Here is a 27,834-nt window from a genome sequence, read left to right as displayed (position 1 = left end):
CAAACCAAACTGGATTGAAATCAACTTTGATCTTTAATGACTGGTACATTTCAACCTTGCAACTTTTCACTTTACATTCTAATATGAAATAATACATTAAAAACCAACAAATATCACACATCAGCATTTTGATAACAGCTACTGATCATAAAAATAATTACAGCTGTAGAGGTATTTTGTACACATATTTCAAAGAATAATTTGGGGAAGAGTGGAATGTTTAGTACCTTTTAGTTCGGCTTCAGTTTGCAACATCAAGCAACAAGTTTCTCCCACAATGCTTAGATCATATCCTTGCTTGGTATTAGTGGCATTTATAGCTGTCAGCTTAATGTTGGGGACTTTCTTTTTTTTTAGCATTTATTTTCTTATTTGTCCCTGCTCTCTATGATTTGAATAGTTAGTTTAATTGGAACAAGACTTCTGCTAAAAAAAAAAGAGCACATTATTATACCTGCATAATTCTACATGTACTGCACCTGTGCTCGTATGTACATACCCGTCACCTTTGTCTGACTATTAAAAACAAATAAACATGACCAGGCCAGGGGGTGCCTGTGAGGATACTTCAATGCAACATTGGTTTATATACATACATGTGTCAAGTGCGTTACTTCTTATAATAAATAGGGAGTGCATAATTCAGGTGGTGTTGTTGATTCTATTTCATTTAGAATGATTGTGGATTGTTTCAAGATCATTTGAGAGTTGTACAGAAACAATATTGCCCCCCCCCCCCCAAAAAAAAACTGAATTAGAATTACTTCTAGACGTGATGAGTGACTGAGCTATACATACAGGAGACTTGAGTGCGAGTTAGTGTGTTTGCCTCCGTGTATATGGCTAGAAGTGGAGGGTGCGTGTCAGAATCATTTTACATGTCCCCTCAAGTTTCAGCTTTCTCTTTCTGCTCTTTCTTCTTGCTCTTCTTTAGGAACGAGGGGGCCTTGAACTTCTTTTTCTTCTTAGAGGGGGACTTGGAGGGGGATCCCTCAGGGGTGTTGCTGGGCGGTTTAGCGGGTGGGGCAGCAGGGGTGGTGGAGGGGGGTGTAGAAGTGTCGTTGGTAGACAAAGCCTTCATCCCTTTCTCCAGCTCCTCCGTGGTCTGCTTCTCCTCCTCTCCTTTCCCGTTCTGAACTGCTGTGGACTCTTTCTTTGTCTCATCTTGTTCATTTATTATTGGAGTAAAACAAAGCAAAGGAAAAAAAAACTGAGTAAATAGATTGTTTTTGTGTTTTTGTGTTAGCTGCATGGAACAGTAGGGGAGAGTGGAGTAAGTCCATAGTATGCGGGAAGTACACAAAAATATACAACCCCCACCATCGATATAGCCGTCTGTAGCACATGCAAAAAAAAACATCCTTCCTACATATATTTCAGGATGTTGTGTATCCCTGGAAATAAGCAGAATTCATGTAAAAACATAGCTTGCCCCTCAAAAAGTGATACGGGTATGGGGTAAGTTGAGCCGCGGGACAGGGTAAGTTAAGCCACCTTCTGCCCTGAATTAAATATTAGCGCTACCTTTTTAAAACTATCTTTATTTACCCCATGCCCACTGGCTCAACTAAACCCAAGGGAAACATTTTGAATATTAGCCCACACAGCTACAAGGATGCACTTTCATGCTCGGACATGTTTAGGACCTCATATTGAAGCTTATAGAGACCCCAACTGATGTATAAAAATCTTAAAATGATCTACTTTGGTTTAGATGCAAGCATCATGGAACTTCTGACACAATAAATGAAATGTACTTTTTTGGACCTAACTTGCTTATCACTTTTTCCATGTGGTTTCTTCCTTCACAGACTCCATGAAATGATGACCTCTTTCTAAATATTTGGTCAAATTATTTTTGGGGTATGGTTTCTAAAAAAAAGGGTGGCTCGTCTTACCCTTTTGGCTCAACTTACCCCACTCTACCCTTCACTGCAGACATGTCATGTCATTGCAGTTGTGCCCAACTAAACATGCTTGGTTAATGAGAGTGCAACCATGTCTTACAGTTTGTTTCTCAGTACTTACTATTGAGACAAGATCTCAGTACCAGAGGGGTGCCCTATGAGTCAGTATAGAGGAGCATAGACAAAGACGAACACAGAGACAGAAGGAGAGAGGTACATACAGTAGTTGTGAAGACAGATGGGCGTCACAAGACGGCGCTGAAATGTGACACATTTACAACAACAAACACCACCACACATCACTCAGCCACTGAGCTTATTGTACAATATTCTCCGAATTGAGATCCATGCACGTAACTCCATACATTGATATCAATGCATGTTTAATGCGAACGTCCATGTTACATATCTCAAGTTAGGATTGAAATATTTAGGGAAATATTCAATGATGGTGAGCGCAACAGGGGTTGTGGAGACAACAGTACAGGGTCCCACATATTGTCATGTAGGAATTTGAGCGGTCCTTCTCCCCTGTATGCAAGGCAAGCAAAGACAGCTGTGTGTGATCAGCACTGCAGGCTGAGTCTCACCTGAGGGTGGGGGATTGCAGGGGGTAGGGTTGTTTTTGGAGGGGGTAGCTGGGAGAGACTCCTTCTCGTTCTCCACCTCCTCCCCTACTGACGCACAGAACGACAGACAGACACAGGAAAACAGTGCATAGAGCTAATTCTAGTAAGCCGCGTGCAAGAGTTGTGAGGCAGAGTGAGAAGTGAATTAGGAATTGGTGAAAGAATAGCACATTAACTGTACAGTCTGAGGTTTCATTGCTGTGAGTATAGCGATCCTTGCCTGGCTACTCAAACTCCTTGCTCTGGCCAAATGCTACACCACGCCCACGGACGTTAGTCTCTTCTCCGCAATGAGTCTGGATCTGAGTACCGCCCCAAAGATTTATAGAAAGCAAACACATTCTAACCGTTCTGATTGTTGTCAGAAAACGATGGGTTGGGCCAGAGCCATAACACACATGGGTAAATACTCTGATTGGTTAGAGATGAACCAATCGCTGATGATTTTGTACAACACCCCTCATTTGGACGTCACCACCAACGACTTTAACGACGGCAGTCTCAGACTGAAGTATGTAGCGAACATAGAGCAGCGGAAGAATTTGTTTGAGTCATAAGGCAATAGCGAGCCAGTAGTGAGACACATTTAGAGTGAGGGATAGTGTAAGGCAACATTTAGAGGGCTTGGGACTATAAGGTTCTATCTGCAAAAAGATTATTCTGAGATAATTGGCTTTAAAGTTCCGAACCCTCATTGGTTTGAATGGTGTCAGCAATTTTTGTTATCTTTTATTCTTTTGAACTTAACAACATTAATTGGGATATTTAGTGAACTATACACACTGTAGGTAGAGAACATTGAACAGAACAAAGCTATGTCAATAACAGCATTTTGACAAAAATGCAGATAGAACCTAATAGTCCAAGCTCTGGATTTAGTGTGAGGGATAGCTTTTGGTAGCAGTGCACTTACCATCTGTTTGACCTCCTGCTTTCCTCTGCACCTCCTTGCGGTACTCCTCCAGCTCCTTGTCTGTCAGCTGGTTAAACGGGTTGGGGGTCTCCGGCTCAAGTATCGCAAGTTCTGCCGGGTCTGGAGACTAGGATGAAAAGGAGAAGGAAAGGATATTACAATTGTTTTGGTTTTGATAATCATTTTCGACCCAAGATGCTTCCCATCTCATTTCAATTTCACACTCAAATGATTCATTCCCAGGAAAGTTGAACATTGCAATATCTTCCAAGTCTTCTTTGTGTTTGCTCTAAGAAGAGCTCCTTGGTTTAATCGTCTTCATGGTTCATGATTTCCTCTCTCTCTCAGACTATCTTATTTATTTGTTTACCTTTACTTTGATGCTTTTGTTGACTGAGAGCACACTCATTTTTACAGCAACATGCAGTTTTTTCTGGACCTGGGGAAGATTAGCAGGGTGGAGGATGAGGGGTTGAAGGAATGAATGAATGGACTTTACAATGAGAAACAGGGGAGAAAGGATGATTAATGGGGATGGTTAGGTGGCCAAAGTAGCTTCTGCAGCTGGGTTAGGAATCGTATTTAACCAAGACAACAGGGTAAACAACCCATCTCTTGCGACAAGACCATAGGGCCTCAGTTTAACACCTAAGACAGAAATACCGTACATCAAATGAAAATGTAAAAAGCAAGCATTCATACATACTCCAGCACTAGTAGCCACATCACTGTAGACCTAGTACTTGAGCCTTACCAGTGGACTACCATCAGTTATGACACCGGCTAGTACTTGGGACTGGGGTCCTGCTGTCTTCATGTCCTGACGGTTCTGCTGCCGGATCTGGAGATACACAACAAGACCCTGAAAGGCTGAAAACCCAACACCAAACCATGTGATCCCTGTAATACATCCATACTGTGACATCATCGCTCACTGGGAGCAGTAAGGAAGACGTACCTTATTTCGTGTTTCCAGCACCTCTTGAGGGTTGGTAAAAAGAGGAACAAACTGATTTGAGTTCTCAATCTTGATGGCTCCTTGTTGCATCTCCTCTGTCTTCAGCCACTGAAGAAAGAGAGATGAGTGTTGAGGGTCAGGAGTTCGGCTGCATGACCCATCCCATAAACATTGCTTCAAATGCTTTTGCCCCATCAACACGTTTGTGCTTTCAATGACATTTCTGGGGGACAAAGTTGATCTTATACATGACAGGGCGTGAGCGCGCGAGAGAGAAAGGTATGTGCCTTTCTCGAATGACATCCTCCTAATATTCTATTGAATCCAGTAAAGAATATTTGCACCATGGTCATTTGACTCTGAATGCATGTTTAACTGGAATCAAGATACAACAATAACCATTATTTTAAACCAGTGTGTTATACAGTGTTGTTGTCATTCTGAGTGCAGTGTTATTATTATCACATGTTCTCAGACAGAGAAACACCCCTGCAGTGACTTTCTTTTCCACCACCAGAGGGCAGATAGCACTGCAGTAATCAAAACCAGTACTGGGCTTTCCGCTGCAATGCAGAGGACAGGAGAAAGAGAGGTTGGGAGGTACAGGAGAGAGAGAGACAGGGAGAGTGAGAGCTAGTCTCCTCCCCCTGCCTGATGTAAGAGGGTCTCTGCCTGCCTGGTATTGTTCTGTCTGAAAGGACTCCAACAATCTCTCTCCCTGAGGTACTATAGCAAACACCCTGTTTTAAACACCTTTTCACGCACACAAATAAAGGTTGCATCTGCATCCATTAATTAGCCACACACACACATAACCTTTAATGGCTGTTCAATTCAATTGCATTAGTGGAAATTCTAATATAATTGATATTTAAAATAAAAGCAACAATGTTGAGGGAACATTGCCCTCAGATACTTACTGTGGTGCGCTGGTGTCCGAGGCTGGCCTTCAGATACTTACTGTGGTGCGCTGGTGTCCGGGGCTGGCCCTCAGATACTTACTGTGGTGCGCTGGTGTCCGAGGCTGGCCTTCAGATTCTTACTGTGGTGCGCTGGTGTCCGAGGCTGGCCTTCAGATACTTACTGTGGTGCGCTGGTGTCCGAGGCTGGCCCTCAGATACTTACTGTGGTGCGCTGGTGTCCGAGGCTGGCCCTCAGATACTTACTGTGGTGCGCTGGTGTCCGAGGCTGGCCTTCAGATACTTACTGTGGTGCGCTGGTGTCCGGGGCTGGCCCTCAGATACTTACTGTGGTGCGCTGGTGTCCGAGGCTGGCCTTCAGATACTTACTGTGGTGCGCTGGTGTCCGAGGCTGGCCCTCAGATACTTACTGTGGTGCGCTGGTGTCCGAGGCTGGCCTTCAGATACTTACTGTGGTGCGCTGGTGTCCGAGGCTGGCCTTCAGATACTGTGGTGCGCTGGTGTCCGAGGCTGGCCTTCAGATACTTACTGTGGTGCGCTGGTGTCCGAGGCTGGCCTTCAGATACTTACTGTGGTGCGCTGGTGTCCGAGGCTGGCCCTCAGATACTTACTGTGGTGCGCTGGTGTCCGAGGCTGGCCTTCAGATACTTACTGTGGTGCGCTGGTGTCCGAGGCTGGCCCTCAGATACTTACTGTGGTGCGCTGGTGTCCGGGGCTGGCTTGGTCTTGGTTCACCCTCAGGTAGGAGTTTGGGGTGTTGAGCCAGCGGGTCTTCTCCTGTTGCTGCCGCTGGGCGTAGGGGTGCTGGCGGGGTAACGGGTGCACTCCCTCCTCCTCAAACTGGAAGGAGTGGACTGTGGCGGGTACCTCCACCTCCCTCCGTGTCCGAGAGCGCTCCAGCAGCACGGGGAAGCGGTAGGCGTAGCCGGTACGGTAACCCTGGAGGGTGGGGAGAGGGAGGTTTATAGGAAGGTTTTTGTCTGATTGATGTATTGTAAATGTCCAGGGGTAAAAGTGATCCATATGATCCACATCCTGGAGGGTTAAAGTAGGTAAGACCTGTGTCTGGAGCCCTCTTAGTGTCTGCATATTCTATGTACTGTTTATCCAGTATTGTGTGTGGTGGATGTTAATGGATTCGTGCAGTGGGACACACGTGACCTGTTTGATAAGATCCAGTGCAGTGCATGTCATAAACAGCATTTTAACCCGCCCTATTCATAATGACTTTCCCTATTCCACAAAATTGACAATGCTTTAAGCGTTGTAAAGCAGTACTCTACATTGACTCGTTCCACTAAATTGAAAATACTTCTAGCATTGTAAATGTGCTTCTGTCTTTTGATCTCACCAGGTTGTCCAGAGTCCTCATGAGAGCCTCAAACTCGTGCTCCCCGAGTCGACTCTTGGTCAGGGGGCCGAAGGTGGATCCGGCCCAGCCCACGGTGCCTGCAGCGTTGGGTTTGTGGGTGGAGCGGTCCAGCATGATCAGGTTCTGCTCTCCTCCAGCACTGCACAATGCTGACACCTGTCAGCACAACACAGGATTGCAGCAGTGTGTTCTGCTTAGTGTTTGGCAAGCGTACAGTTACAGTACTGCACATACAACAGTCACAGTACAAGGGTACTAAGGCAAGGACAAGCATTCAGGAGTGAAACTGTCAAAGCTGTGCATGTGTGTGCTGTTACTCTCTCTCATACACACACACATACATTGAGCTATGAGTCTGGCAGTTCTCTCCCTCTCCCTCACCCTCTCCCTCTGTCTTTCTCTCTCACGCACACACAGTCACTGAGCTATGGGTCTGGGAGTCCTCCTTCTCTCTCTCAGTGTGGTTGTCAGAGTTGTGCCTCAAGCCTTTGGCAGGAGGGAGCAGCAGAAGCGATGTCAGTACGTGTGTCTCTGTACCTGGATCTGACAGGCAGCCTGTATGTGGTAGATGGTGTAGAAAGCCTCCTCCACTGACTCCCCCAGGGCCACGATGCCATGGTTTCGAAGCAACAGCACCTAGGAATAAAGATAGACTTCAGCAAGAGAAACAACATATAAAACCCTATTTTGCCTCAGAGTACACTCTTATTTTTGTTCATTATCTCTCATTTCCTCTTCTTTCTTCGGCCCTGTCATTGCAATTGTTATTGTTTTACAAATATATTGAGTAAAAGTAACTAATGTTTTCCCTATTTATGGTGCCATTATTTTCTCAAGCAGCAAATTAGCAGTATCAGGACAATCACAAGCCTGTTCCGTTAACCCTTGCTCTGCCATAATGTTTTCACCTTGCAGGTGGGCCCGAGACTCTTCTGAAGCTCCACCCGGTCCTCCTCGTTCTCCATCATCCCATTGTAGTCGTAGGACGCCACCTCACCCACCAGCAGAGCCTCATGGGACAGTGGCAGCAGGCCACACTTCATGGCGGACACCTGCACACACAGACAACTATAAGTCACATTCTGGAATGAAGGATTTTACATGTTTTTTTAACTCTAGTCATCATTAAATGTGAATAATGTCTATATCTTATACTAAAAAGTATAATCTCTAGTTCTACCTAGTCCTAAAACTCCATTATTTTAGAAAAAACATTTGAGACTATGTGAAAATATGTTAATGATAGTTCTGAGTGTGCCCTGTCCCCTAGGCAGGGCAGGGCCTAAGTGTATGTGTGACTCACAGCGACGGTGGCGGGGGTGTGGAGGTGCACCAGACAGCGTACGTCTGGCCGGGTAGAGTAGATGGCTGAGTGGAGGCTGAAGGAATCCAGGTCTACCCCCAGGGTGGTGCTGCCCCTCTCCACCACCTCCCCAAGGATATTCACCTTCGCCTGGGAGGACAACAACACAGAGCAACACTAGCATTAGAGCTCAGTGTCACATTCATTTATATTTGTGTAATGCTTATTGCAATGCGTATTGTTTATTACAATTTTTAACTGTTAAGCCCTTGTTGAAGGAGTTCTGTGATAACAGGGGCAAGTTAAACTAAGCATCAGTGAGATGACTGAATAGTTAGTGCTTACGTGTATCGGCCAGTATAAAAGTACCGTTTACGTTAGCAGCTAAACTCAAATGGGGATCAGGCTATTTACATAATAACCCACAGCAAGTAGAGAGGTTCGCTTTATGACTGTGGAGCAGAATTAGTAGTGAACTCACCAGGCTAGAGGCAGTGACCTCACCATAGGCCAGGCCATTGGGCAGAACCAGGAAGTGCTCCTGTTCCTTACTGACACGCAGCTGACAGGAGACAACACACACACAGCTCTGTCAGATACCAAACTTTACGAACAGGGATAGAGAAAAGGAAGGGATGGATAGAATACAAACAAAGATAGAGTGAGAGAAAGTAAAGGTACGTCACACCCTGACCTTAGAGAGACTTTTTATTTCTTATTTCTCTATTTGGTTAGGTCAGGGTGTGATTAGGGTGGGCATTCTAGTTTTTCGATTTCCATGTTGGCCTGGTATGGTTCCCAATCAGAGGCAGCTGTCTATCGTTGTCTCTGATTGGGGATCATATTTAGGCAGCCTTTTCCCACCTGTTGTTTGTGGGATCTTGTTTTTGTGTGAGCAGCACAGAACGTCACGTTTCTGTTTTGTTTGGTGAGTTTATTAAACATGTGGAATCCTACGCACGCTGCGCCTTGGTCCAATCATTGAAACGAACGTGACAAGGTAAAAACTGAGATGTTCTCTTAAAATGAGTTACACAATGACATAGTCAAGTATCTGCTCCAAACTTTCAAAACCTGCATACAATTTTACCCTCATTGATAGGGCTGTGGGGGTCAGCCGGTGATTGTCAAGCAAATGACTGTCGGTCTCACGGTAATTGACAGTTAATTAACAAACACATTTACCATCTCCTGGCTTCCACGCATAGGTCTGGTGATGCAGACCTTTGGAACATCTACATTTTAGAAAGTCTAATAAATCAATGTAATATAGCCTACACCACATACAGCCTTCACAATAAATACATGATTTATTTTAGACAGATCTAAAGAAGCATGATATGAAGAAAATGTAGTCTATTTGAGAAGAATAGCATAGTCTGAGTTGTCCTTATGTTAGGTCCTGATCTGGCTGTGGGCTACACTAGTTCATTTAGCAGACAAGATTTGGTTAGAATTCCATACCATTATTTTATAGCATGAAGAATACAATTGAACAAACTGAATAAAATAGAAAGGATATTTTCTCTAAGATTTGAGGGAGTGCGCACATGCGGCTATTCTGTGTTGAGCGGTTAACAAAGAAAATAGGTATTCCTATATGCTTAATTTAGAGTTATAAATGTAATATTAGTAGTTCTACAAACATTGGGCTATATTTTTTGATTTTTAATACATTGTAAGGCTACATGATGCAATTCTAATGATATGAAAAAAGTTGCTTGAAAAGGCATGAGCTCTGCTTTGTGTTTTGTGCAGGCTGTACACACTGCATCAGTCTCTCATTCACAATTTGACAAGCACTTGATAATGCCTAGAATTTCACAGCGGCATCCCCTTTGCGTGGCCGTAATGCCCCCTAAAAAAAATCCATGGCTTTTGCGGCTAGTGGCCATTGTGCCCTTCTCCCTGAGTACTGCATGCTCCATCACATGATCGGGTCTTTCGCACAGGCTACAAGTGAAGACAGACACATCAGGGATGCAACTGCACACGTCCTTATCCAATTCCCGAGGTGCATATTGAAGATATTGGAAGAACTGTCCACATTTACTTTTGTCAGCCAAAAAGATGAGTAGGCCTAACGAACCACAAAAGCACTAGCCTATGTCAATCTACCACCCCCATAGTACAAAAGTCGACCTAATCTATTCTGTGCAAGAAATAAATATTCCAAACAGTCTGGGACAGTTGTGGGATGCGATAGATCCCAAATTAATACAACCACTAGCATAAAAAAAAAAAAGTTTTTATGCAATGTGGCTGACGCAACAGATCAGAACATTTATCTTAAAATGTTGATAAACTATTAGGCTATTTCTTTACATTATAAGAGCAGCAATGAGCTCATGGTAGAAGGCTATAAGTGCATATGTTCCATTAGCAGGAAAACACCATTATCAAAAGTAACCGCAAATGCAATTATGCATGTAATGCTTTTATTAAAAAAAGTAGCATTTTTATGGTGAAAATGATCTTCCCCAAACATGAAACTCACGCGCTGCTTATGTATGCCAGTTAGGCTCTAAATCCCTTGTAAAGTGGATTAATTTTCTTAATTTTAAGAAGTTATTTGGCCAATTTAGTTGTGATACAAACCTTATTAAAACATATAGGCCTATGGACTAGGCTACATGAGGTGTGTGACTATGATTAGAAAAAGTCCCCCAAAAAAAGGGCATTGTTTCTTATGCTGGGCATCATTCACAAGTGATAATATATACTACAGGTGATAGGCTAATATTGTCACCCATCAGACTATTCTTGATTTAATCTTGTCTTTACATATACCAAATAATATATGTGTGAAATTTGTTTTGATTTAGAATGGACCATTATGATGCACCTGTATCGAAACGGGGGCAGCGGGAAAAAATACATGTAATCTATGCACTTAAATAGCGAATGGAGGACGCTTTTCCCCATGGTTTATTTTCATGCCAGTCAGGTAAGCTATACTCCTGTTGTAAAGATAAGCAATGTGCTTAATATTAGGAAAGTTGAGAAATACATATAGTAGGCCTAGCCTATAGAAAGCTGATAGGATCCTCCTATTTTTATTAGCGGCCATCACTCTGTTTTCTCCCGCAATTACGTAGGCTATAGAAATTTTCCCGCAACATGAGCTCATGGGCTCTCATGAAGTGTTTGATTAGATCTTCGATTACATTTGCGTTGATGTCAGAGTGATTAGAGGTACAATAGAGTGCTGAGTACCAGGCAGTTAGCAAGTTTGGTAGGCTACTAATGACCTGCAGCAGCAACAGAGCTTGGAGAAGCCTAATTACCGGCATTAAATGGTCATGTGGAATTTGACTGCCTTCATGACACGTGACCGCCGGTGTGGCGGTAATACGGTCACCGCAACAGCCCTACTCATGGACATTGTAATGGTAATGATGGTACTAAAACCATCTCTTTGAACAGTAGTGCTTTTTGCATTGTCAAAATAGGGCTCTAAGAGAACAAAGCAAAATAATGATAGAGAGAAACACAGAAAGAGTGTCAGCCAGGCAAGTCTACTCACGGTGAGGCAGGTGTGGCTGAGCTGGGCCCAGCCGTAAAGGTCCAGAAGGCGGTGGACACTGGACAGTTTACAACGCATCAGCCTCTCTCCCTTCACCATGCCGCTGGGCTCCAAGCCATGCAGGTCGTTGATGGGTGTCACCATCATCATGCCTACACAGAGAGAGAAGTCAATAGCAGATCACAGAACATTATCGTGTGTGTTTAATCTGTTGGTGAGGTGATTTGGGGAGTTATTTGTCTGTGTCTTGATGTTAGGGAAATTTTGCAATCGATTTCTATTTGGCTCAATGTCTGGGTGACGTCTATTTTAACAGGAGTATGTTTGTGTGTGTACCTGTACTGGAGGCGGACAGGGCGGGAGGTGAGCCGTGAGAGGCCATGTAATCAGCTAGCTGCCTCAGAGCCCAGAGGTTGGAGCTGCTGCCTCCCTTCTTCATCTGTTCCTGGATCAGAACATCCAGCTCCTCACGGAACGACTGCACGCACGCACACACACACACACACACACACACATTAGTCTGCATGCTGCTAAAATGCACACACAATTAGCCTGAGGGCTAAAACACTCACCCAAACACACTCACAAATACTGCATAGAGCAGCATAGTTCCTAAAGCAGACAGACACATCAAATGTTCACAATAAAAGGCTTTTAAACCGCATCATCTAATGCATTTCACTCTCGCCATTCATTAGCACTGTCCGCTGCTACTTCTATCTTCACAACTCCAGGCCTCCTTTTTGTGTCGCTCGCACACAAGCACGGCACATGCGCACACACACACACACACACACACACTGTGGCAAAGGCTCCCGTCTGCAGCTGTCAAGTGGTGATTCAGAGCAGATTAAATCTGAGCTGTGGAGATAATCATATCTTTGGAGATCTAATGAGGGGGAAGGGAGAGTGGAGGGCCGAGGGATTGGACACAGCGTGGAACGATGGGATGAGGGGGAGGTCAGGGTAGAGTGAGTAAGGGATGTCCATAAGGCAAAACTGAAGTGGGACTTTTTAAAACCGCTCCTTGAAAACTTGTGTGCATATGCACAAACAGACACGTGTGTGCGCTCACAGACCCAAACAGACCGGACGCACACACACAGTGTTTTACTCACCGGGCTCTGCAGGAGGCTGGAGACGCGTTTCTTGTGTTGGGGCCCGGAGGAGCCAGGTGTAGAGTGCTGTGGAGACACGAGAGCCTCGAGGACCCCATCACTAGGGCCCCCATCGCTGGAGCTCTGCTGCACAGGCGTGCCCTTAGGGGTGGGCGAGGTGCTCATCTTCTACTGCTCACAAGGGGGTGCCACAGGACGAGGGGTGGGGAGAGCTGGGAAGAGGAGAAGAAGATACATTAATTTCTGTTTCAAATAGAAAGATATACATTCAGAAAAACACATTTTTAAGTCCTGCTAGTGACGCACACACTCTTAATTTATGCAACAAATACAGTGCATGAATGGACTGTATTTTTTGTTGTTTTTATTGTAATCTACTGTAGGTACCAAGCATCAACTTCAAACATAGACACAGGAGCTTACCTCCCACCCCAAAACCAGGGATGAGATATTCCACAGAGTAAAGCCTGTGTGGGCTGTTGGCTAGCGGAACCAATGGGAATTGGAGAAATGCAGCATTAGCAGTAAGAGGTCAGACAGCAACATTACAACGCCCGCCAGCAGGAAGTCAACTCAATCATAGAGGGCCAGTAATGGGAGAACCAGTAAGACTTACCGTAAAGGTTTTCAAAAAGAGCCAACCAACCCTCCGCCAGTGAACATACACATTTCTGCTAACAGCAGATAAGACCACAAACACGCCCTCTCTCCTGTGCTATCTGAAACTACTCCGATTAGCCACATGCACAGTGCCTTCAGAAAGCATTCAGACCACTTAACTTTTCCCACATTTTGTTACATTACAGCCTTATTCTGAAATTGCTTAAATAAAATAATTTATTATGTATTTAGAAATTTCTTACAAATAAACAGAAATAGCTTATTTGCATAAGTATTCAAACCATTTGCTATGAGACTTGAAATTGATCTCAGGTGTATCTTGTTTCCATTGACTATCCTTGAGATATTTCTACAACTTGGACTACACCTGTGGTAAATTCAATTGATTGGACATGATTTGGAAAGGCACACACCTGTCTATATAAGGTCTCACTGTTGACAGTGCACATCAGAGCAAAAACCAAGCCATGTTGTCGAAGGAATTGTCCGTACAGCTCCGAGACAGGATTGTGTCGAGGCACAGATGTGGGGAAGGGTACCAAAAAAAATGTCTGCAGCATTGAAGATCCCCAAGAACACAGTGGCCTCCATCATTCTTAATGGAAGAAGTTTGGAAACACCAAGACTCTTCCTGGAGCTGGCTGCCCGGCCAAATTGAGCAATCGGGGGAGAAGGGCCTTGGTCAGAGAGTAGACCTAGAACCCGATGGTCACTCTGACATAGCTCTAGAGTTCCTCTGTGGAGATGGGAGAACCATCCAGAAGGACAACCATCCCTGCTGCACTCCACCAATCAGGCCTTTCTGGTAGAGTGGCCAGACTGAAGCCACTCCTCAGTAAAAGGCACATGACAGCCCGCTTGGAGTTAACAAAGTGCATCTAATTGACTCTCAGGCCATGAGAAACAAGATTCTCTGGTCTGATGAAAACATGAGTGAACTCTTTGGACTGAATGCCAAGCATCTCGTCTGGAGGAAACCTGGCATCATCTCTATGGTGAAGCATGGTGGTGGCAGCACCATGCTGTGGAAATGTTTTTCAGCAGCAGGGATTGCGAAACTAGTCAGGATCGAGGGAAAGATTAACAGAGCAAAGTACAGAGAGATCCTTGGTGAAAATCTGCGCCAGAGCGCTCAGGACCTCAGACTGGGGCGAAGGTTCATCTTCCAACAGAACAATGACCCTAAGCACACAGCCAAGACAACGCAGGAGTGGCTTCGGGACAAGTGTCTGAACGTTCTCGAGTGGCCCAGCCATAGCCCGGACTTGAACCCGATCGAATATCTCTGGAGAGACGTGAAAATAGTTGTGCAGCGACGCACCCCATCCAACCTGACAGAGCTTGAGAGGAACTGCAGAGAAGAATACAGGTGTGCCAAGCTTGTAGCGTCATACCCAAGAAGACTCAATGCTGTAATCGCTGCCAAAGGTGATTCAACAAAGTACTGAGTAAAAGGTCTGAATAGTTATGTAAATGTGATATTTCAGTAGCTAAAAAAGCTAATATTTTCAAGAACCTGTTTTTGCTTTGTCATTGTGAGTAATGATGAAAAATATATTTCACATGAAAATCACATGAAAATAACATGCCTGGTATTGTAAACATCTCAACAATAGGCAAACATGGTGATGAACTCAGATGCTAAATGTATATTTAACCAAAAATACAAATCTATGTGCATTTCTCTGAATTATAAAAATGTATATTTTGGTTGAACTATCCCTTTAAATAGTCAATGGTGAATTTCAGGATATGCACTTTGTGTTGGTAAGGTTTCCCAAGCTCCCAAACAGTTTTTACCCATAATCTGTAAACATTCTACTACTATCTAAATCAGTGGCGGCTCCTCAGAGGAGGAATGGAATCACCATCCTCAGTGAATTTCATAAAAATAAAATAGTGAAACATTTAAAATGTTCCTTTTTAGCTAAAACTATACTAAATATATTCACGTCACCAGACGTTCACGTCACTAATTAAAACACACTGTTTTACAATGAAGGTCTACAGTAGCCTCAACAATACTCTGTAGGGTAGCACCATGGTGTAGCTGGAGGACAGCTAGCTTCCGTCTATGGAAGCCATATCCGTCTTCCTCTGGGTACATTGACCTAGAAGGCTCATGGTTCTCACCCCTTCTATAGACTTACACAGTAATTACGACAACTTCCGGAGGACATCCTCCAACCGATCAGAGCTCTTGCAGCATGAACTGGCATGTTGTCCACCCAATCAAAGGATCCGAGAATTAATCTAGTACTGAAAGCATAAGCTACAGCTAGCTAGCTCTGCAGAGCATAAAATGTGGTGAGTAATTGACTCATAGAGAAAGAAAGACAATAGTTGAACAGTTTTAAACAAATTAATTTATTCAAAAGTGTAGAAGCAAGAGAGAGAGAGGAATTAGGAGTACTTACTTAGGTAGTTAATGCAGCTAGCTAGTTTAACCTACTCACACCCAGCTCAAACAGCGAGGGATTCTATGTTAGCTAGCAAGCTATGGCTATCCAACACTTGAACTCTTCCAAGTCAAGGTAAGCTTTGGTTTTACTAATTTATTGCCACCGGGGGCTCGCCAGTGTAACTGCTAAACTGACTGTACGCTGTACTGCATGATTGTAGCGGGTTTACTAACGTGTTAGTTCTATTAGCTGACTATGACATTAATATGGTGACAAAAATGTAGGCTGTTTTTAGCGGTTAGTGGTTATGATATGGTTTGGCTTAGAAATAATTTTTTGCCTGGTCACAGACATCTGATGTGTCGTACATTGAAATCCACAAGCAAAGGGAAAAGGTGAGAGGAAGGGAGCATGTAGATGCAAGAAGGAATACAATGTGGCTGCTATGAAAGTGAACTGTGTTTATGTGTGATCAAGGTTGTATTCTGTTGAAAAACGTTTCTTAAATGGAAGCAAACGGGGATAAACATACCTGCATGAGAAAGTCTTGTTTGCAACTTTAGGACTAATGATTACACCCTAGATCAGCTAGATGCAGGCAAGAGTGTGAAAGGCAGTATTGAATGTGTCACTGTCTGTCCTTGTGTCACTGTCTTTCACCTCAAAATTTTCTCTCGACATGTGTGCACCTATGTTGTAAACTTTCATTCACAGGCTAGGTTGTAGCAACCTCATGATGGGTAGAGAGAAAATTGAAGCATCATGTAGTAGCCTAAACCTATCAATGTTACATTGAACTGGGTGAATGGAATATGAATGACAGCCATCCAATTTGCTGTAATAGAAATAAGGCCATGCTCATAAAAAAATAATCGCCCTCCCTCATGTTAAACTGCACCGACCGCCACTGATCTAAATGCACTCTTAATTCCTCCTCCCTAATGCATTAAATCTACTCCCAAATACCAAGTCACTCCCACCACCAGGCCTAATAGTATGGATGAATTCCTGCCCACAACCTTTCATTTGAAGGATTTTATTCTGTGGTGGTACAAACTTGAATTATCCTTGGTACACAGAAAGCATTGTGCACTATCACAGAAAAACCTTAATTATGTGTACTGTATCACCACATTCAGGTTGATTTTTCATCAGTTTTAATACAGGTTACTTATTTATTTGCCTAAGCTTTCCATCCATTCTCTCTTTCACTTCAGCAGTGATAAATTCATGGAATTATTTGACAAAAAGATCATGATCATTAGAAAGTAAATTACGGACGACTCTTTAAATCTGCTTATTCCTCCAAAGCTCTGTTGTCTTGAGTCTGCACAACACTGCCAGGACCTAGGATCAAGGGAGACACTCAAGTTTTTTAATACTACACTGCTCAAAAAAATAAAGGGAACACTTAAACAACACAATGTAACTCCAAGTCAATCACACTTCTGTGAAATCAAACTGTCCACGTAGGAAGCAACACTGATTGACAATAAATTTCACATGCTGTTGTGCAAATGGAATAGACTAAAGGTGGAATATTATAGGCAATTAGCAAGACACCCCCAAAACAGGAGTGATTCTGCAGGTGGTGACCACAGACCACTTCTCAGTTCCTATGCTTCCTGGCTGATGTTTTGGTCACTTTTGAATGCTGGCGGTGCTCTCACTCTAGTGGTAGCATGAGACGGAGTCTACAACCCACACAAGTGGCTCAGGTAGTGCAGTTCATCCAGGATGGCACATCAATGCGAGCTGTGGCAAAAAGGTTTGCTGTGTCTGTCAGCGTAGTGTCCAGAGCATGGAGGCCCTACCAGGAGACAGGCCAGTACATCAGGAGACGTGGAGGAGGCCATAGGAGGGCAACAACCCAGCAGCAGGATCGCTACCTCCGCCTTTGTGCAAGGAGGTGCACTGCCAGCGCCCTGCAAAATGACCTCCAGCAGGCCACAAATGTGCATGTGTCAGCATATGGTCTCACAAGGGGTCTGAGGATCTCATCTCGGTACCTAATGGCAGTCAGGCTACCTCTGGTGAGCACATGGAGGGCTGTGCGGCCCCACAAAGAAATGCCACCCCACACCATGACTGACTCATCGCCAAACCGGTCATGCTGGAGGATGTTGCAGGCAGCAGAACGTTCTCCACGGCGTCTCCAGACTCTGTCACGTCTGTCACATGTGCTCAGTGTGAACCTGCTTTCATCTGTGAAGAGCACAGGGCGCCAGTGGCGAATTTGCCAATCTTGGTGTTCTCTGGTAAATGCCACGTCCTGCACGGTGTTGGGCTGTAAGCACAACCCCCACCGGTGGACGTCGGGCCCTCATACCACCCTCATGGAGTCTGTTTCTGACCGTTTGAGCAGACACATGCACATTTGTGGCCTGCTGGAGGTCATTTTGCAGGGCTCTGGCAGTGCTCCTCCTGGTCCTCCTTGCACAAAGGCGGAGGTAGCGGTCCTGCTGCTGGGTTGTTGCCCTCCTACGGCCTCCTCCACGTCTCCTGATGTACTGTCCCGTCTCCTGGTAGCGCCTCCATGCTCTGGACACTACGCTGACAGACACAGCAAACCTTTTTGCCACAGCTCGCATTGATGTGCCATCCTGGATGAACTGCACTACCTGAGCCACTTGTGTGGGTTGTAGACTCCGTCTCATGCTACCACTAGAGTGAGAGCACCGCCAGCATTCAAAAGTGACCAAAACATCAGCCAGGAAGCATAGGAACTGAGAAGTGGTCTGTGGTCACCACCTGCAGAATCACTCCTTTTTTGGGGGTGTCTTGCTAATTGCCTATAATTTCCACCTTTTGTCTATTCCATTTGCACAACAGCATATGAAATTTATTGTCAATCAGTGTTGCTTCCTAAGTGGACAGTTTGATTTCACAGAAGTGTGATTGACTTGGAGTTACATTGTGTTGTTTAAGTGTTCCCTTTATTTTTTTGAGCAGTGTATATCTCTTGACACAATGATGAAAATAATCATGGCCTCTAAACCTTCAAGCTGCATGCTATTCCAACTAAACTGCTGAAAAGGCTGCTTCCTTTGCTTGGCCTTCCTATGTTGAACATATTAAACGGCTCTCTATCCACCGGATGTGTACCAAACTCACTAAAAGTGGCAGTAATAAAGCCTCTCTTGAAAAAGCCAAACCTTGACACAGAAAATATAAAAAACTATCGGCCTACATCGAATCTCCCATTCCTCTCAAAATGTTTTGAAAAAGCTGTTGCGCAGCAACTCACTGCCTTCCTGAAGACAAACAATGTATACGAAATGCTTCAGTCTGGTTTTAGACCCAGTCATAGCACTGAGACTGCACTTGTGAAGGTGGTCAATTACCTTTTAATGGCGTCAGACCGAGGCTCTGCATCTGTCCTCGTGCTCCTAGACCTTAGTGCTGCTTTTGATACCATCGATCACCACATTCATTTGGAAAGATTGGAAACCCAAATAGGTCTACATGGTTTAGATCTTATCTGTCGGAAAGATATCAGTTTGTGTGTAGATGATTTGTCCTATGACAAATCACCTGTAAATGTCAGTGTTCCTCAAGGCTCCGTTTTAGGACCACTATTGTTTTCACTATATATTTTACCTCTAGGGGATGTCCTTCGGAAACATAATGTTAACTTTCACTGCTATGTGGACGACACACAGCTGTACATTTCGATGAAACATGGTGAAGCCCCAAAATTGCCCTCCCTGGAAGCCTGTGTTCCAGGAAGTGGATGGCGACAAATGTTCTACTTTTAAACTCGGACAAAACAAAGATGCTAGTTCTAGGTCCCAAGAAAAAAAGAGATATTCTGTTGAATCTGACAATTAGTCTTGATGGTTTTACAGTCGTCTCAAATAAAACTGTGAAGGACCTCTGCGTTACTCTGGACCCTGATCTCTCTTTTGACGAACACATCAATACTGTTTCAAGGATAGCTTTTTTCCATCTACGTAACATTTTAAAAATCATAAACTTTCTGCCCAAAAATTATGCAGAAAAATGTATCCATGCTTTTGTCACTTCTAGGTTAGACTACTGCAATGCTCTACTTTCCGGCTACCCGGATAAAGCACAAAATAAACTTCAGTTAGTGCTAAACACGGCTGCTAGAATCTTGACTAGAACCAAAAAATGTGATCATATTACTCCAGTGCTAGCCTCTCTATACTGGCTCTCTGTTAAGGCAAGAGCTGATTTCCAGGTTTTACTGCTAACCTACAAAGCATTACACGGGCTTGCTCCTACCTATCTTTCCAATTTGGTCCTGCCGTACATACCTACACGTACGCTATGGTCACAAGATGCAGGCCTCCTTACTGTCATTAGAATTTCTAAGCAAACTGCTGGAGGCAGGGCCTTCTCCTATAGAGCTCCATTTTTATGGAATGGTCTGCCAATCCAGACTCGGTCTGAACCTTTAAGTCTTTATTGAAGACTCATCTCTTCAGTAGGTCCTATGATTGAGTGTAGTCTGGCCCAGAAGTGTGAAGGTGAACGGAAAGGCACTGGAGCAACAAACCACCCTTGCTGTCTCTGCCTGGCCGGTTCCCTTCTCTCCACTGGGATTCTTTGCCTCAAACCCTATTACAGGGGCTGAGTCACTGGCTTACTGGTGCTCTTCCATGCCGTCCCTAGGAGGGGTGCGTCACTTGAGTGGGTTGAGTCACCGACGTGGTCTTCCTGTCCGGGTTGGCACTCCAACTTGTGTTTGTGCCGTGGGGGAGATCTTCGTGGGCTATACTCGGCCTTGTCTCATGATGGTAAGTTGGAGGTTGAAGATATCCCTCTAGTGGTGTGGGGGCTGTGCTTTGGCAAAGTGGGTGGGGTTATAGCCTGCCTATTTGACCCTGTCCAGGGGTATTGTCGGACGGGGCCACAGTGTCTCCCGATCCCTCCTGTTTCAGCCTCCAGTATTTATGCTGCAATAGTTTATGTGTTGGGGGGCTAGAGTCAGTCTGTTATGTCTGGAGTATTTATCCTGTCTTATCCAGTGTCCTGTGTGAATTTAAGTATGCTCTCTCTATTTCTTTCTTTCTTTCTCTCTCTCGGAGGACCTGAGCACTAGGACCATGCCTCAGGACCACCTGGCCTGATGACTCCTTGCTGTCCCCAGTCCACCTGGTCATGCTGCTGCTCCAGTTTCAACTGTTCTGCCTGCGGCTATGGAACCCTGACCTGTTCACCGGACGTGCTACCTCTCCCAGACCTGCTGTTTTCAACTCTCCAGAGACAGCAGGAGCGGTAGAGATACTCTGAATGATCGGCTATGAAAAGGCAACTGACATTTACTCCTGAGGTGCTGACCTGTTGCACCCTCTACAACCACTGTGATTATTATTATTTGACCCTGCTGGTCATCTATGAACATTTGAACATCTTGGCCATGTTCTGTTGTAATCTCCACCCGGCACAGCCAGAAGAGGACTGGCCACCCCTCATAGCCTGGTTCCTCTCTAGGTTTCTTCCTAGGTTCCGGCCTTTCTTGGCAGTTTTTCCTAGCCACAGTGCTTCTACACCTGCATTGCTTGCTGTTTGGGGTTTTAGGCTGGGTTTCTGTACAGCACTTTGTGACATCAGCTGATGTAAGTAGGGCTTTATAAATACATTTGATTGATTGATATAAACAGACACATTTCTGTGGCCTCTGCCCTGGCAGGTCCTAGTTCATGCTGTGCTGTGGTGTGGTTGTGAGTGTGACTGCATCCCAAATGGCACCCTATTCCCTATATAGTGCATCACACTTGACCAGGGCCCATACAGCTCTGGTCAAAGGAATTACTATTTAGGGCAGGGCCATAGAGAATGATAGCGAATGATAAAATCCTATATTGGCCAAAAGGCTGTATTAGCATGGGCTGCGCCATAAGTCCCACTGGGTGGGACTTCCATCTTCATTGGCTGGTCCCTCCTGGTGACCCTGTTGGTGTAGACCAGGGTTTCCCAAACTGGAATCATGTCCAACCGGGTCCTCAGGACAAATATACTACTCCTCCACCACTACTTCCTCCTCCTCCCCAGCCTCATCACCTGAGCTCCAGGAAAAACCGGAGGAAAGAGAAGAAGAGGGAAGCTCTGACAAGGGAGCTCTGACTGCTGGTTATATGATGAGCCTCTGCCAGTCCAACTTAGGAGCTGGTCATGTGGAAACCACATTTAATGCGCATGTGTGTGTAACGGATGTGAAATGGCTAGCTAGTTAGCGGGTACGCGCTAGTAGCATTTCAATCAGTTACGTCACTTGCTCTGAGACTTTAAGTAGGGTTGCCCCTTGCTCTGCAAGGGCCGTGGCCTTTGTGGAGCGATGGGTAACGATGCTTCGTGGGCGACCGTCGTTGATGTGTGCAGAGGGTCCCTGGTTCGCGCCCGGGTCGGGGCGAGGGGACGGTTTAAAGTTATACTGTTACATGTGCAAATATTTATTGATCTGTGTAAATGCACCGGCCTCTTTCACTGGATTGATATGGCAGCCAGGTCTTTCTCCTGACTCCGAGAGCTGGAGATGCAGTTAGAGGAAAGAGGGGGTGAATAGGAGTATTACATAAGTAGTCCCAGATTGATTTCTCTGGCCAGGCTTTCATTAGGTTAATGAGAGAAAGTGCAGTTAGTGGATACAAACTAATTATGGAACTACTTTGGAAAAAGTCAGCATTGATTCTGTCTTGTTTATCCATGCTAACCCGCTTTCATCTCAGCCAGTTGTCACTACCTAGCTAACTTTAAAAAATATATCTGGGTGACGATACAGTGTCTTTGTCATTGGCACTTTAGATCTATACCCCCTTTTCATCTCAAGTTCTAAAAACAACAGAAAATTCAGCGTTGATATCTTCCTGAATATTCAAGCATAATTATATGCATAATAATGAGATCACCTTTCATAAATTAACTGGCCAAATTGCATTGGATTGCTTTAATCAAAGTTCCTCTTGAGCATTATTGGTAGGGATGTTAACGTTTTAAATTAACCCTTGTATAATATTTGTCGTCTCTTCTGTGCTCCGGTCCTCATTATTTAGTCAGATGATTTAACCTTTTACTGCAGTGGGCTAAATCAGGGTCATACAGAATGTTTCTTAGTAGTAATAAACAAAGATACTTTGAAAGAAAAGTACAGACCTCACACACATGGTTATGTGCTTTAAAAAAAGATAAGCGTTTAAATGTATACAATTTTGAGTTTGCATCCGAATATTACACTTTCTATATCACAGAAGACTGAAATATAACAAAACCGTTTGAAATAGAAACACCTGATTGTCAGCGGGGTTTTTGAAATAATGTTTATTAATAAAAACATTAATAACGTTCCACCAATGAGGCCACTAGAGGGGGATTTAGTCACTTGACTGCAGGAAAGGGTTTTAATAGCCTGGGTGTGTTCTAAACGAACAAACAGGGACAGGAGGAACTGATCGGTCTGATAATACATTATGTAAAATGATCGTGACCAGGGGTAAATGGCTACATGTTCTGCTGTATCAGCTTGGTAGATTTCTAAACTGGACAGGAAGCTGGAAAATCGTTGCAGAAAATCTGTCAAACCATCAGCATCTAAACACACGGAACATGCCCTGAGATTAGAGCAAGGCTTCTGAAAGGATGTAATTATGGTTTTCATTTATAGTTATCAACAATTATGCTCAAACTTGTGGACTATACACAATCAATGATGAGTGGGCATTCTTCTGAACCAATGGCTGTCATGCAGTACCTAGGTTGGAACAACACATTGAGGAGGATGAAGGATGTTAACTGGAAAGAAATATCAAAATGCACACTCAACAATAGAAAATCTATGAAAAATAGACAAACAGGCAGCTTTAAAGTTCAGCAGAACTGGGATCTTGAGCATGCATTTTCATGACATGTTTTAAACGGAACATGGAGCCTAGATAAAACGTAGTCTAAAGAGATACAAAGACAGCTGGAGTTAAACCAAGGACAGGGCCAGGAAGGGTCTGTCTACCTTAAGCACTTTCCTGGATTCGGTAAATGGAGACAGTGCATCTCTCCAGACAGCAACGTCGCCACTGTCTCCTCTCTCCTGCATCGGTCTCCCTTCCTCCTCAGGCATTAGGTCTCCATACATTATTGATTTTCTGACTTACTTCATACCGATAATGTTTATGATAAGTATTAGTATCTGGAACATAAAAGATATTCCACATAAGCTTGTGTGTAGTTTATCTGTACACTTAGGCTACAATTGAACCGATTCCATTGCTAATAGCTGCATGAAACTATGTAGGCTAACGCTACGGAGTTAAGAACATGCCATAAGCTCACTCCACAGCTAGCTTGAAATGTCGCCAATGGAGCTATCGAATTAAATATTTTTCTGTAGCTCAATCGGTTAGTAGTTTGTCAAGGAAGGCGGTCACGTGTGTTTGTGAGCAGAGGACCACTAGTCCACTAGGGGCAGTGGAGCTATATTGTTAGAAGCACACGGACGTCGGTTTCACCTACAAATGAATGATAATGCAGTGAAATAGACTCCATTTAGTCGTGTAACCTTTGGCGCCCCCCTAAGGACAGATACACTGGCATATTATACATTGAGACTATCAGAGTTCAGAGAAACTAATCTTCAACACAGTCTCCATGATGTGGCTGGTTCACCAGAGACAAGATTTCTCTCAGAGTTTAAAGGGCTTGTGCCATGAACAAATGCTGGGTGCTTGTCTTATCTACATACACCCACCCATTACTCCACAGATAAAAGTCTACCCCTCCACTGTGAGGGAGAAATACACCAGTAATGATGATGTGCTGCTGACAATAACCTACTTCAAGCAATAGCTAATTATAGGCTATTGATGAACATACAGTGCATTCAGAAAGTATTCAGACCGGTCGACTTTTTCCATATTTTGTTAAGTTACAGCCTTGTTTTAAAATGTATTAAATCGTTTTTTTCCTTCAACAATTTTTTTTCACACAGTTTTGACATTATAGCAAATGCATTAAAAATCGAAAACTGAAATATCACATTTATATGAGTATTCAGACCCTTTACTCAGTACTTTGTTGAAGCACCTTTGGCAGCGATTGATTACAGCCTCAAGTCTTCTTGGATATGACACTACAAGCTTGCCACACATGTATTTGGGGAGTTTCTCCCATTCTTCTCTGCAGACGCTCTCAAGCTCTGTCAGGTTGGATGGGGAGCGTCGCTGCACAGTTATTTTCAGGTCTCTCCAGAGATGTTTGATCGGGTTCAAGTCAGGGCCCTGACTGAGCCACTCAAGGACATTCAGAGACTTGTCTCGAAGCCACTCCTGCGTTGTCTTGGCTGTGTGCTTAGGGTCGTTGTCCTGTTGGAAGGTGAACCTTCGCCCCAGTCTGAGGTCCTGAGCGCTCTGGAGCAGGTTTTCATCAAGGATCTCTCTGTACTTTGCACCATTCATCTTTCCCTCGATTCTGACTAGTCTCGCAATCGCTGCTGCTGAAAAACACCCCCATAGCATGATGCTGCCACCACCATGCTTCACCATAGAGATGATGCCAGGTTTCCTCCAGACGTGATGCTTGGCATTCAGGCCAAAGAGTTCAATCATGTTTTCATCAGACCAGAGAATCTTGTTTCTCATGGTCTGAGAGTCAATTAGATGCCATTTGGTAACTCCAAGCGGGCTGTCATGTGCCTTTTACTGAGGAGTGGCTTCAGTCTGGCCACTCTACCATAAAGGCCTGATTGGTGGAGTGCTGCAGAGATTGTCCTTCTGGAAGGTTCTCCCATCTCCACGGAGGAACTCTGGAGCTCTGTCAGAGTAACCGTCGGGTTCTTGGTCCCCTCCTTGACCAAGGCCCTTCTCCCCCAATGATGTAGTTTGGCCATGCGGCCACCTCTAGGAAGAGTCTTGCTGGTTCCAAACTTCTTCCATTTAAGAATGATGGAGGCTACTGTGTTCTTGGGGACCATCAATACTGTTGAAATGTTTTGGTACCATTCCCCAGATCTGTGCCTCGACACAATCATGTCTCGGAGCTCCACGGACAATTCCTTTGACCTCATTGCTTGGTTTATGCTCTGACGTGCACTGTCAACTGTGCGACATGATATAGACAGGTGTGTGCCTTTCCAAATCATGTCCAATGAATTAAATTTACCACAGGTGGACACCAATCAAGTTGTAGAAAAATAACAAGGAAGATCAATGGAAACAGGATGCACCTGAGCTCAATTTTGAGTTTAATAGCAAAGGTTCTGAATACTTAAGGTATTTCTGTTTTTTATTTTTAATAAATTTGCAAAGATTTCTAAAAACCTGTTTTTGCTTTGTCCTTATGGGGTATTGTGTGTCGATTGATGTGGTAAAATATTTATGTCATCCATTTTAGAATAAGGCTGTAATGTAACAAAATGTAGAAAAAGTGAAGGGGTCTGAATACTTTCTGAATGCACTGTACATGAAAGAAGCCATTTGATTGTTTACTTAAGCTTAGGAAAGGGAAAGGGGGATACCTAGTCAGTTGTACAACTGAATGCCTTCAACGGAAATGTGTCTTCCGCATTTAACCCAACCCCTTTGAATCAGAGAGGTACGGGGCTGCCTTAATCGACATCCAAGTCTTCGGGGCCTGGGGAACAGTGGGTTAACTGCCTTGCTCAGGGGCAGAATGACAGATGTTTATCTTGTCAGCGTGGAGATTTGATCCAGCAACCTTTCGGTTACTGGCCCAACGCTCTAACCACTAGGTCTGTTCAAAACAAATTATTATCTGACCAGAGCAAGGAAGTGGATTCAAGTGACTCCTTAAAAAATAGGCCTAGCCTCTCCATTTTGTTCAGTTCCTCCATAGCAGCATCCCTCATATGATACCCCATGCCCCCTGCACGGCTGCCTAGCAACCAGGCGAGCAGCGCTGCAACATCAGCTCCCACTGCGCGACTGATGTTTCAGCCCTGCCTGGCAGGAAGATCTAAACTGATGGCCACCCGCAATATGCCGAGCTATGTTGTTGTGTTACCAAGAGGTGAGCGGAGACGCCACTTTTTGTCCTCACGAATCCATTATTGCTGGCTACACAGGCCCCAATCTGCATAATAAAAAGCGAAATAACCAATCCCATAAAATTACAAATAAAGGGCGCATCCATGCAAGACGGTCCCTCCCCGTGACATAATCCAATTCCCTTTATGCGGTTTGACGTTGGAAAATAAGAGCATCTGCCCTGCATGGGCTATGTAAACTCAAATATAACAGAACCACCATGTAATACGTTTAAAGCCAAGAGAAACGCATTTCTAACATCGAAAAGAATAGATAGGCTATACTATTCTGATGAAGAATGTCCATAAATCATAGGCATCCATGTCTGCTGCGGCAGAACAGATTGCTGGTGATGATTAGCAGACCAATAAAAATATAGGCCATAGTAGGCAGCACAGTTGGGAGAAAAAGGTGGATCAGCTAGGCTTTTGAAATTATATTATAGGGAATTAGAAATGTTATTCATTTCAGATTGGAGATGGTTTTATTTTCTACATCACTGGTCATTCTCCCATCAGTGTTATGGCAGGCATGCATCACACATTATAGTATAGGCTTACATTTAATTGCGGAGCAATGTCACCAAATGAAAGGTGTGTATCGGCAAATGGATTGTCACTAATATGTTGATAGGTTAAATTACTCAAAACGAATTTACATCAATGAAAAAAACATTCAGGTATGTTAAGTTATGTTGAGTGCTTACCTCAGTGCATTGTCCGCGCCTTGTCCTTTGTGGGGGCGCGTCACACCCTCTGTCGTAGGAATTAAAACCCAAATAACACTATCTGCAGGAATTAAAATGCAAGGCTAATGTTTACAATGCTTGGTGATTCCGCGATGTCGGCCTCTACCGCGGCCGTTGGTATATATCCCCGTTGTTTTTCATCGTTGAGCGTGCCTGGACCAGCCCATCGCTAAGCCTGCCCACACTCCAACACCCTGACCTCCGTAAGGATCTTCTGCACGATTCGACACCGCCAGCACTCCACAAAATTCTACAGCAATTTATTTGATTTGATATAACTTTTTGTGAGAAAACATCACGTTGGAATTCAATGTAAATATGGTGCAAATATATGGCAGCCTGGAATTGTAATATTGTAAAAACATTAAAGCTGTGAACACGAATTACATCAAACTGGCGCCACCTTGTGCTCGAGGTTGA

At 44.2% G+C, this 27,834-nt stretch overlaps 1 protein-coding gene across 9 annotated transcripts; it reads right to left on the bottom strand.

Moving 5' to 3' along the window:
* Window positions 1-14: 14 nt before the first annotated feature.
* LOC129853479 (beta-adducin-like) lies at window positions 15-27,834 on the bottom strand. Of its 9 annotated transcripts, none has more exons than XM_055919578.1 (17): window positions 27,373-27,834; window positions 12,647-12,858; window positions 11,865-12,006; window positions 11,529-11,680; window positions 8,484-8,564; window positions 8,003-8,152; window positions 7,608-7,751; window positions 7,237-7,335; window positions 6,679-6,855; window positions 6,021-6,266; window positions 4,408-4,515; window positions 4,204-4,290; window positions 3,820-3,888; window positions 3,450-3,576; window positions 2,498-2,630; window positions 2,029-2,062; window positions 1,074-1,164 (listed from the first exon to the last, which is right to left on the bottom strand). In XM_055919578.1, the coding sequence occupies exons 2-16, from the start codon at window positions 12,809-12,811 to the stop codon at window positions 2,044-2,046; spliced, it is 1,899 nt and encodes a 632-aa protein (XP_055775553.1). In that variant the 5' UTR covers window positions 12,812-12,858; window positions 27,373-27,834; the 3' UTR covers window positions 1,074-1,164; window positions 2,029-2,043. The 9 variants fall into 9 exon arrangements, with proteins under 9 accessions (XP_055775547.1, XP_055775548.1, XP_055775551.1 ...); XM_055919581.1 differs by having other exon boundaries at window positions 2,498-2,584; window positions 27,373-27,833; XM_055919572.1 differs by lacking the exon at window positions 2,029-2,062 and having other exon boundaries at window positions 15-1,164; window positions 2,498-2,584; window positions 27,373-27,831.

This window comes from Salvelinus fontinalis, chromosome 4 (assembly GCF_029448725.1).
Source record: "Salvelinus fontinalis isolate EN_2023a chromosome 4, ASM2944872v1, whole genome shotgun sequence".
Classification (NCBI taxonomy): Eukaryota; Metazoa; Chordata; class Actinopteri; order Salmoniformes; family Salmonidae; genus Salvelinus; species Salvelinus fontinalis.
Note: the sequence above shows the minus strand (reverse complement) of the source record. Positions and strands in the feature narration are given on the sequence as shown.